The 12,346-nt window shown below is 42.2% G+C and overlaps 1 protein-coding gene across 2 annotated transcripts in view; it reads left to right on the forward strand.

Annotated features, from left to right (window-relative positions):
- The window catches only part of LOC123482633 (protein HID1-like), a 41,370-nt gene extending 30,453 nt beyond the window's left edge, over positions 1-10,917 (forward strand). For both annotated transcript variants that reach the window (XM_045211021.1, XM_045211022.1), the window contains 6 exons: positions 276-512; positions 6,551-6,732; positions 6,983-7,087; positions 8,058-8,149; positions 10,055-10,213; positions 10,554-10,917. In XM_045211021.1, the coding sequence (XP_045066956.1) occupies positions 276-512; positions 6,551-6,732; positions 6,983-7,087; positions 8,058-8,149; positions 10,055-10,213; positions 10,554-10,617 (839 nt within the window). In that variant the 3' untranslated portion in view covers positions 10,618-10,917. The remainder of the gene's footprint in view (positions 1-275; positions 513-6,550; positions 6,733-6,982; positions 7,088-8,057; positions 8,150-10,054; positions 10,214-10,553) is intronic.
- The last annotated feature ends 1,429 nt before the right edge of the window (positions 10,918-12,346 follow it).

Consider the following 12,346-nt stretch of genomic DNA (forward strand, 5'->3'; position numbering starts at 1 on the left):
GATACCGGCTAGCGACTGGGGTTTGAGCCCTGTCTCTGCCCCTTGCCTACCTGGGCCACTCTATAATCTATCTCCGGGCTCTCAATTCCTCACTGTTCTATCAACAAAAAATAATAATATGAAAGGGGATTGTAATTAGTCAAGTTATACGTTTCTTACTTTCTGTGGGTTCAGTAAGTAGAAGGACTATTTGCTACCTTGCATTGATGTGCTGTTGTGTCATATCAATGTAACCCTCATAGTCCCTTGCTCTTAAATCTGCCATTTTCTTCCAGGAAACTGTAACCTAGTCTACGCCATTATCCGCAAACGCAACTTGTTCCATCAGCTGGCCAACCTGCCGTCCGACCCTGCCTCCATCCAGAAGGCCTTTCTGAGGAAGAGAAAGTTACCGGACGCCATCACCGGCATCTCCCGTACCAGCTCCCAGGAGACGGTGTCCATGGAGGGCTCCCGTCCGGCCGTCCCCGCCGAGCCAGGAACACTGAAGACCAGCCTGGTCGCTATACCAGGTACACCACCTATCTATAAATATAACAATCTATATATAACTTCTATAACCAGGGATTTCTCTGCCATAGAAACACTTGGGCGGGCCGCCTAAGCGTTTTTTCGTCACACTTAAGTCCAAACTGTAAAAAATATATACAGTACCAGTCAAAAGTTTGGACACACCTACTAATTCCAGGGTTTTTCCTTTGTAGAATAATAGTGAAGACATCAAAACTATGAAATAACACATATGGAATCAGGTAGTAACCAAAAAATTGTTAAACAAATCAAATTATGTTTTAGATTTTAGATTCTTCAAAGTAGCCACCCTTTGCCTTGCTTGCACACTCTTGGCATTCTCTCAACCAGCTTAACCTGGAATGCATTTCCAACAGTCTTGAAGGAGTTCCCACATATGCTGAGCACTTGTTGGCTGCTTTTCCTTCACTCTGCGGTCCAACCCATCCCAAACCATCTAAATTGGGTTGAGGTAGGGTGATTGTGGAGGCCAGGTCATCTGATGCAGCACTCCATCACTCTCCTTCTTGGTGAAATAGCCCTTACACAGCCTGGAGGTTTGTTGGGTCATTGTCCTGTTGAAAAACAAATGATAGTCCCAGTAAGCGCAAACCAGATGGGATGGCATATCGCTGCAGAATGCTGTGGTAGCCATGCTGGTTAAGTATGCCTTGAATTCTAAATAAATCACTGACAGTGTCACCAGCAAAGCACCCCCACACCATCATACCTCCTCCTCCATGCTTCACGTTGGGAGCCACACATGCAGAGATCATCAGTTCACCTACTCTGCGTCTCACAAAGACACAGCGGTTTGAACCAAAAATCTCCAATTTGGACTCATTAGACCAAAGGACAGATTTCCACCGGTCTAATGTCCATTGCCTGTGTTTCTTGGCCCAAGCAAGTCTCTTCTTCTTATTGGTGTCCTTTAGTAGTCATTTCTTTGCAGCAATTCAAACATGAAGGCCTGATTCACGTAGTCTCCTCTGAACAGTTGATGTTGAGATGTGCCTGTTACTTGAACTCTGTGAAGCATTTATTTAGGCTGCAATTTCTGAGGCTGGTGACTCTAATGAACTTATCCTCTGCAGCAGAGGTAACTCTGGGTCTTCCTTTCCTGTGGCGGTCCTCATGAGAGCCAGTTTCATCATTGTGCTAGATGATTTTTGCAAATGCACTTGAAGAAACTTTCGAATTGACTGACCTTCATGTCTTAAAGTAATGATGGACTGTCGTTTCTCTTCGCTTATTTGAGCTGTTCTTGCCATAATATGGACTTGGTCTTTTACCAAATAGGGCTATCTTCTGTATACCACCCCTAACTTGTCACAACACAACTGATTGGCTCAAACACATTAAGAAGGAAATACATTTCACAAATTAACTTTTAACAAGGCACACTTGTTAATTGAAATGCATTCCATGTGACTACCTCATGAAGCTGGTTGAGAGAATGCCAAGAGTGTGCAAAGCTGTCATCAAGGCAAAGGGTGGCTACTTTGAAGAATCTTAAATATAACATATATATTTGGATTTGTTTAACACTTTTCTGGTACTACATGATTCCATATGTGTTATTTCATAGCGTTGATGTCTTCACTATTATTTTACAATGTAGAAAATAGTAAAAATAAAGAAAAACCCTGGAATGAGTAGGTGTGTCCAAACTTTTGACTGGAACTGTATATATACTGTGTATATATTTGTTTATTTTATTTTATAAATTTTCGGGGTGAAAAAACGCTTTTAGTGTAAACTGTATCTATTAAAGCCAGATATAAAGTATGTAGAAAAGATCATGGACCTATATATTGTTTTATAATATAGTCTTTGAGAACTAACAATCAGCTAAATAAAAGCTAGACAGTCAGGGGAATAGAAAATTCCAAAAACAATGAATTTAACAGTATCTTTTGTTATTAAGTTTGAGCAAAATAACACAGCATTAGCCATGGCAGAATGTTTAGAATTGCAGGAAATTAACTTTAAAACTGCATTATCTTCTCTCAGCTCCATGGCAGAATATGTAGATCCCTGGAAATTTGCTTTAAAACTGCAACATTTTCTCTCAGCTCCATGGACAAATTCTGAGAATTGCAGGAAATTGGCTTAAAAATACTGCAATTGCACACACAAAAAAAATTACACCAAGATGGAAGCCTCTAAAATGTTCTCTAAAATTCAGCCGCGCTTACCGTGCCCATTGCCATGCCTCCTGCCACGCCCCCTGTCACGCACACTACCTAAGCCCCTTTTTAACCTAGAAAAACCCTGTATAACCACCTACAGTTGAAGTCGGAAGTTTACATACACTTAGGTTGGAGTCATTAAAACTCGTTTTTCAACCACTCCACACATTTCTTGTTAACAAACTATAGTTTTGGCAAGTCGGTTAGGACATCTACTTTGTGCATGACACAAGTAATTATTCCAACAATTGTTTACAGACAGATTATTTCACTTATAATTCACTGTATCACAATTCCAGTGGGTCAGAAGTTTACATACACTAAGTTGACTGTGCCTTTTAAACAGCTTGGAAAATTCCAGAAAATGATGTCATGGCTTTAGAAGCTTCTGATAGGCTAATTGACATCATTTGAGTCAATTGGAGGTGTACCTGTGGATGTATTTCAAGGCCTACCTTCAAACTCAGTGCCTCTTTGCTTGACATCATGGGAAAATCAAACAAAATCAGCCAAGACCACAGAAAACAAATTGTAGACCTCCAGAAGTCTGGTTCATCCTTGGGAGCAATTTCCAAACGACTGAAGGTACAACGTTCATCTCTTCAAACAATAGTATGCAAGTATAAACACCATGGGACCACGCAGCCGTCATACCGCTCAGGAAGGAGACGCGTTCTGTCTCCTAGAGATGAACGTACTTTGGTGCGAAAAGTGCTAATCAATCCCAGAACAACAGCGAAGGACCTTGTGAAGATGCTGGAGGAAACAGGTACAAAAGTATCTATATCCACAGTAAAACGAGTCCTATATCGACATAACCTGAAAAGCCGCTCAGCAAGGAAGAAGCCACTGCTCCAAAACCGCCATAAAAAAGCCAGACTACGGTTTGCAACTGCACATGGGGACAAAGATCGTTTGTCCCCATTTTTTGTATTTTTTCTTTTCGTTGTTTTTTAAAATTGTTTTCTTAATTTTTTTTTATTTTTTTTTTTTCGGGGGGAATGGATCAGCTTAATAATGCAGATAGATTGTATCTTCTATCAATGTAATTGTCTGCATCACTTCCAATCCCCCACAAAGATCGTACTTTTTGGAGAAATATCCTCTGGTCTGATGAAACAAAAATACTACTGTTTGGCCATAATGACCATCGTTATGTTTGGAGGAAGAAGGGGGTCTTGCAAGCCGAAGAACACCATCCCAACCGTGAAGCACGGGGGTGGCAGCATCATGCTGTGGGGGTGCTATGCTGCAGGAGGGACTGGTGCACTTTACAAAATAGATGGCATCATGAGGAAGGAAAATTATGTGGATATATTGAAGCAACATCTCAAGACATCAGTCAGGAAGTTAAAGCTTGGTCGCAAATGGGTCTTCTAAATGGACAATGACCCCAAGCATACTTCCAAAGTTGTGGCAAAATGGCTTAAGGACAACAAAGTCAAGGTATTGGAGTGGCCATCACAAAGCCCTGACCTTAATCCTATAGAACATTTGTGGGCAGAACTGAAAAAGCGTGTGCGAGCAAGGAGGCCTACAAACCTGACTCAGTTACACCAGCTCTGTCAGGAGGAATGGGCCACAATTCACCCAACTTATTGTGAGAAGCTTGTGGAAGGCTACCCGAAACGTTTGACCCAAGTTAAACAATTTAAAGGCAATGCTACCAAATACTAATTGAGTGTATGTAAACTGACCCACTGGGAATGTGATGAAAGAAATAAAAGCTGAAATAAATCATTCTCTCTACTATTATTCTGACATTTCACATTCTTAAAATAAAGTGGTGATCCTAACTGACCTAAGACAGTGCATTTTTACTAGGATTAAATGTCAGGAATTGTGAAAAACTGAGTTTAAATGTATTTGGCTAAGGTGTATATAAACTTCCGACTTCAACTATATCTATACAGTGGGGGGAAAAAGTATTTAGTCAGCCACCAATTGTGCAAGTTCTCCCACTTAAAAAGATGAGAGAGGCCTGTAATTTTCATCATAGGTACACGTCAACTATGACAGACAAAATGAGATTTTTTTTCTCCAGAAAATCACATTGTAGGATTTTTAATGAATTTATTAGCAAATTATGGTGGAAAATAAGTATTTGGCCAATAACAAAAGTTTCTCAATACTTTGTTATAAACCCTTTGTTGGCAATGAAACAGGTCAAACGTTTTCTGTAAGTCTTCACAAGGTTTTCACACACTGTTGCTGGTATTTTGGCCCATTCCTCCATGCAGATCTCCTCTAGAGCAGTGATGTTTTGGGGCTGTCGCTGGGCAACACAGACTTTCAACTCCCTCCAAAGATTTTCTATGGGGTTGAGATCTGGAGACTGGCTAGGCCACTCCAGGACCTTGAAATGCTTCTTACGAAGCCACTCCTTCGTTGCCCAGGCGGTGTGTTCGGGATCATTGTCATGCTGAAAGACCCAGCCACGTTCATCTTCAATGCCCTTGCTGATGGAAGGAGGTTTTCACTCAAAATCTCACGATACATGGCCCCATTCATTCTTTCCTTTACACGGATCAGTCGTCCTGGTCCCTTTGCAGAAAAACAGCCACAAAGCATGATGTTTCCACCCCTATGCTTCACAGTAGGTATGGTGTTCTTTGGATGCAACTCAGCATTCTTTGTCCTCCAAACACGACGAGTTGAGTTTTTACCAAAAAAGTTATATTTTGGTTTCATCTGACCATATGACATTCTCCCAATCCTCTTCTGGATCATCCAAATGCACTCTAGCAAACTTCAGACGGGCCAGGACATGTACTGGCTTAAGCAGGGGGACACGTCTGGCACTGCAGGATTTGAGTCCCTGGCGGCGTAGTGTGTTACTGATGGTAGGCTTTGTTACTTTGGTCCCAGCTCTCTGCAGGTCATTCACTAGGTCCCCCGTGTGGTTCTGGGATTTTTGCTCACCGTTCTTGTGATCATTTTGACCCACGGGGTGAGATCTTGCGTGGAGCCCCAGATCGAGGGAGATTATCAGTGGTCTTGTATGTATTCCATTTCCTAATAATTGCTCCCACAGTTGATTTCTTCAAACCAAGCTGCTTACCTATTGCAGATTCAGTCTTCCCAGCCTGGTGCAGGTCTACAATTTTGTTTCTGGTGTCCTTTGACAGCTCTTTGGTCTTGGCCATAGTGGAGTTTGGAGTGTGACTGTTTGAGGTTGTGGACAGGTGTCTTTTATACTGATAACAAGTTCAAACAGGTGCCATTAATACAGGTAACGAGTGGAGGACAGAGGGAGCCTCTTAAAGAAGAAGTTACAGGTCTGTGAGAGCCAGAAATCTTGCTTGTTTGTAGGTGACCAAATACTTATTTTCCACCATAATTTGCAAATAAATTCATTAAAAATCCTACAATGTGATTTTCTGGATTTTTTTTCTCAATTTGTCTGTCATAGTTGACGTGTACCTATGATGAAAATTACAGGCCTCTCATCTTTTTAAGTGGGAGAACTTGCACAATTGGTGGCTGACTAAATACTTTTTTTCCCCACTGTAACTAGAATCTGAACAATACTAGGATTCTATACCAGGTACACAACCTATCTATAACTACTATCTGAACACTACCAGTTACAATACCTCCTGTATCTGTAACTACTATCTGAACATTACCAGGATTCTATACCAGATACACAACCCCATCTCCCCCATATGGACTCTCTCAACACAACAGTCATCATTCTGTATGAACTGACATATATCTTCCCTGTCCTTCAGGACCACAATGGAAATAAGCCAATGTCTTTATTGTGCTATTCCTGTCACCTTCTGAACACCTTTGTATTGGATGGATTTTTTTAACTGTCCAATCAAATCAATCCCTACCTGCAGCCATTGACAAACTGACTGAGAAGTCTCAGGTGTCAGAGGATGGCACCATGATCACTGTGCCAAAGATGGAACATTCACACGCGTCACACCACACACCCCAGGCTGACCACACACCCCAGGCTGACCACAGCGCCATCGTAGGGGCCAGCGACACAGAGTCCATCTCTGGAAGGGACAATGAGGTAAGGCTGTGTGTGTGTGTGTGTGTGTGTGTGTGTGTGTGTGTGTGTGTGTGTGTGTGTGTGTGTGTTTGTGTGTGTGTGTGTGTGTGTGTATATATATATGTGTGTGTGTGTGTGTGTGTGTGTGTGTGTGTGTGTGTGTGTGTGTGTGTGTGTGTGTGTGTGTGTGTGTGTATGTGTGTGCGTATGCGTGATCGTGTGTTTATGTGCATGCATGTGAATATGAGTCATCAGTGTTCTATGTTCCCAGGATGTTTTCTACACTGAGGCAGAGATGGAGAGAAGGCGCATGTCAAGCACATCATCCACCATCTCCTGTACCTCTCAATCTCACTGGTCCCCTACACCAGACTGGGTGAGTAGGTCTCAATCTCATTGGTCCCCTACACCAGACTGGGTGAGTAGGTCTCAATCTCATTGGTCCCCTACACCAGACTGGGTGAGTAGGTCTCAATCTCACTGGTCCCCTACACCAGACTGGGTGAGTAGGTCTCAATCTCATTGGTCCCCTACACCAGACTGGGTGAGTAGGTCTCAATCTCACTGGGCCCCTACACCAGACTGGGTGAGTAGGTCTCAATCTCACTGGTCCCCTACACCAGACTGGGTGAGTAGGTCTCAATCTCATTGGTCCCCTACACCAGACTGGGTGAGTAGGTCTCAATCTCACTGGTCCCCTACACCAGACTGGGTGAGTAGGTATCAATCTCACTGGTCCCCTACACCAGACTGGGTGAGTAGGTATCAATCTCACTGGGCCCCTACACCAGACTGGGTGAGTAGGTATCAATCTCACTGGTCCCCTACACCAGACTGGGTGAGTAGGTATCAATCTCACTGGGCCCCTACACCAGACTGGGTGAGTAGGTCTCAATCTCACTGGGCCCCTACACCAGACTGGGTGAGTAGGTATCAATCTCACTGGGCCCCTACACCAGACTGGGTGAGTAGGTATCAATCTCATTGGGCCCCTACACCAGACTGGGTGAGTAGGTTTAATAGTAATATGATAATATAGTCATTTAGAAGACGTTTTTATTCAAGGCCACTTAAATAACTTTCAACATGGACAGTGACACATGTATTCATTAAGTGGCCCATGCGGGACTCTAACCCACAACCCTGGTGTTACCATGGCCACACTCTAACCCACAACCCTGGTGTTGCCATGGCCACGCTCTAACCCACAGATCCATTCTAGATAGAACCATCTGCAAAGGGTTTTACCCAGCACCAAAAAGGGTTCCCCTATGGGGACAAAACGAAGAACCCTGTATGGTTCTACTTTTTCTAAGAATGTAATGTGTCCCTTCCTTCTCCCTCAGGTCCTCTCCTGGAAGTGTAAGCTCCCCCTACAGACCATAATGCGCCTGCTGCAGGTGCTGGTCCCGCAGGTTGAGAAGATCTGTATCGACAAGTAAGTCAAACATCACTGGTCATATTGGTCATCAAAGGTTTACTTCTATGAAGTGTCACAAGTAAAGTGATATTATTACAGTTGAAGTCGGAAGTTTACATACACCTTAGCCAAATACATTTAAACTCAGTTTTTCATAATTCCTGACATTTAATCCTAGTAAAAATTCCCTGTTTTAGGTCAGTTAGGATCACCACTTTATTTTAAGAATGTGAAATGTCAGAATAATATTAGAGAGAATGATTTATTTCAGCTTTTATTTCTTTCATCACATTCCCGGTGGGTCAGAAGTTTACATACACTCGATTAGTATTTGGTAGCATTGCCTTTAAATTGTTTAACTTGGGTCAAACGTTTCGGGTAGCCTTCCACAAGCTTCCCACAATAAGTTGGGTGAATTGTGGCCCATTCCTCCTGACAGAGCTGGTGTAACTGAGTCAGGTTTGTAGGCCTCCTTGCTCACACATGCTTTTTCAGTTCTGCCCACACATTTTCTATAGGATTGAGGTCAGGGCTTTGTGATGGCCACTCCAATACCTTGACTTTGTTGTCCTTAAGCCATTTTGCCACAACTTTGGAAGTATGCTTGGGGTCATTGTCCATTTGGAAGACCCATTTGCGACCAAGCTTTAACTTCCTGACTGATGTCTTGAGATGTTGCTTCAATATATCCACATCATTTTCCTTCCTCATGATGCCATCTATTTTGTGAAGTGCACCAGTCCCTCCTGCAGCATAGCACCCCCACAGCATGATGCTGCCACCCCTGTGCTTCACGGTTGGGATGGTGTTCTTCGGCTTGCAAGCATTCCCCTTTTTCCTCCAAACATAACGATGGTCATTAGGCCAAACAGTTCTATTTTTGTTTCATCAGACCAGAGGACATTTCTCCAAAAAGTACGATCTTTGTCCCCATGTGCAGTTGCGAACCGTAGTCTGGCTTTTTTATGGCGGTTTTGGAGCAGTGGCTTCTTCCTTGCTGAGCGGCCTTTCAGGTTATGTCGATATAGGACTCGTTTTACTGTGGATATAGATACTTTTGTACCTGTTTCCTCCAGCATCTTCACAAGGTCCTTTGCTGTTGTTCTGGGATTGATTTGCACTTTTCGCACCAAAGTACGTTAATCTCTAGGAGACAGAACGCGTCTCCTTCCTGAGCGGTATGACGGCTGCGTGGTCCCATGGTGTTTATACTTGCGTACTATTGTTTGTACAGATGAACGTGGTATCTTCAGGCGTTTGGAAATTGCTCCCAAGGATGAACCAGACTTGTGGAGGTCTACCATTTTTTTCCTGAGGTCTTGGCTGGTTTCTTTTGATTTTCCCATGATGTCAAGCAAAGAGGCACTGAGTTTGAAGGTAGGCCTTGAAATACATCCACAGGTACACCTCCAATATACTTAAATTATGTCAATTAGCCTATCAGAAGCTTCTAAAGCCATGACATCATTTTCTGGAATTTTCCAAGCTGTTTAAAGGCACAGTCAACTTACTGTATGTAAACTTCTGACCCACTGGAATTGTGATACAGTAAATTATAAGTGAAATAATCTGTAAACAATTGTTGGAAAAATTCCTTGTGTCATGCACAAAGTAGATGTCCTAACCGACTTGCCAAAACTATAGTTTGTTAACAAGAAATTTGTGGAGTGGTTGAAAAACGAGTTTAAATGACTACAACCTAAGTGTATGTAAACTTCCGACTTCAACTGTATATATTTTTTTGCTTTGCTCCAAACCCCCCCATACAACCACACCATACCTTTTGGAAGAAACACTTGAATGACTGATGATATTTGAATGTCTGTTTTTATGTGTGTGGAGCCAAAGAGAAATGTTCACCTTGCGTGGACAATAACGTTTTCCTGATTCTAATTGTAACAACGTATTCTCCCTCTCTCTCAGAGGTTTGACGGATGAGTCTGAGATCCTGAAGTTCCTCCAGCATGGCACCCTGGTGGGCCTCCTGCCCGTCCCCCATCCCATCCTCATCAGGAAGTACCAGGCCAACGCCGGCACGGCCATGTGGTTCCGCACCTACATGTGGGGAGTGGTCTACCTGCGGTGAGTAGGGCATGATGGGAGCTGTAGTCTTATGGTATTTCAGTCATTTTCATGATTCATGTTGGGTTTCATGTATCTGTGTACTTCTTTCTTCTGGGATGTGTTCATTTGGCAACAAACAGAAGAAAATTGATTAATCAGGGAGGGACTTCCTGGACTTGTCCAATAAGAAACGCTTGATTTCATTTCTCCATTGGAAAACGTTTTTTAAACGTTTGCCATTGCATTCCCTAATGAACATGTCCCAATGCTTTCTATCTTCCTCTTAGATCTAAGATGAAATAGTCTTCCAATGTTGTCCAATGCATTTAACATTTGAAACCTTTATTTGTCTTCACAGCAACGTGGACCCGCCCATCTGGTACGACACGGACGTACGTCTCTTTGAGATCCAGAAGATGTAGATAACAGGAAGGAGATGTTGAGTGAAGATGGGACTACTTCCTGACTTGTTCCTGCCCCATCCTCCTACTGGCACCCTCTCCCTCGAACCTCACCTGCCTTCAACTTGCCTCATCATCATCATTATGCTTGTCCCTCACACCTTCTCTTTGACTTTCCCCGGGCTGTGCAAATGTGATGTGGACGATATTGAGAGAGGGAGGATAGCTAGCACCTACTCCAAAAGCAGGAGGTTGAGTTGTACATGATTCAAATTACAGGGGGGCTAGGAGGGGCTGGGCACCCCCATTACAAATCAGGACCCCCCCAAACCAGAAGTGTCAGAGACATTAACCTTGGGCACCCACAAGGGTCAATGTGTAATTCGAACCCCTGGAGTTGGATGAGGATAGGATTGGACTATTATCGACACTGTGTATCTGTAAGTACACCCTGAAACCTCAAGACTACAGAATGTCTGTCAAAGCACTAAGACATTAGAGTGTTAGCATGGACTCCATGTTAAAGCTCTATGTGAAAACGCTGCTTTGATGGAGAGAGTATGGGAGACATTGGTTACACTTTATTATGACCTTTATGAATAAGCCATTATTTAAGCTTATACATATTTATAAATGATTATAAATGTTATAAATGCATATGAATTCTAATGCTTCTAAATGCATAAATGTTTATAAATATTGATTAATGGTTTGTGCACTACTTATAAATTGTTTACTGTTGCTTATACATGAACGTTATTATAAAGTGTTGCAGAGACATCAAAATGAAGCTTCTGGATAGCAGCCTAAAATATTATTGGATGGCATTGCTATTTAACATGAATTGTATTTAATTGACATATTAAAGTGAGAACGTGTCATGCTGTGAAATTGCACTCCTCCAATGAGACCTTACTGCTATGTTCTTTGTAAAGTGGCAATGTACTGTATCTCGTCAGGAATTTGAAAAGGACACTATTGTCTATTTCAGACTGAAAGAAACAAATAACCAAACGAACTTTGTGTTACTGCGTAAAAGTCAATGGCCATATCTTACATGTACATTGTTATATTTTGTCTGCATATCATTCTGCAATCAGCAGTGTCGACTGTAAATACTGTGCTTGATGTTTAAAGTAGTATTTTTTTTCTTGAATTATACATAATAATAATATATTATAAACTATTCATAAAGGAACCAGCAAAGCCTTTTAATTCCTTTATTTCATTTGTATTTGTATTTATTAAGGATCCTGGGGTCCAGCAACATTAAGACAGTTATATACAATTTAAAATATTACATGACATTACATTTCATAACACTTTTCACAACACATGAAGTGTGTTCCCTCAGGCCACTACTCTACTACCACATATCTACAATCCAAAACCCATGTGTACGTGTGTGTAGAGTGCGTGTCTTATCATGTGTATTTGTAAGCGTGTGTCTGTGCCTGTGTGTGTGTCTCTTCACAGTCCCCGCTGTTCCATAAGGTGTATTAACAGTTTATTAAATCTGATCCTACTGCTTGCATCAGTTACCTGATGTGGAATAGAGTTCCATGTAGACATGGCTCTACGTAGTACTGTGCGCCTCCCATAGTCTGTTCTTGACTTGGGGGATTGTGAAGAGACCTCTGGTGGCATGTCTTGTGGGGTATGCATGGGTGTCCGAGCTGTGTGTTATTATTTTAAACAGACACCTCGATGCATTCAGCATGTCAACACTTCTTATAAAAACAAGTAGTGA

Source organism: Coregonus clupeaformis, chromosome 35, assembly GCF_020615455.1.
Source record: "Coregonus clupeaformis isolate EN_2021a chromosome 35, ASM2061545v1, whole genome shotgun sequence".
NCBI classification, from domain to species: domain Eukaryota; kingdom Metazoa; phylum Chordata; class Actinopteri; order Salmoniformes; family Salmonidae; genus Coregonus; species Coregonus clupeaformis.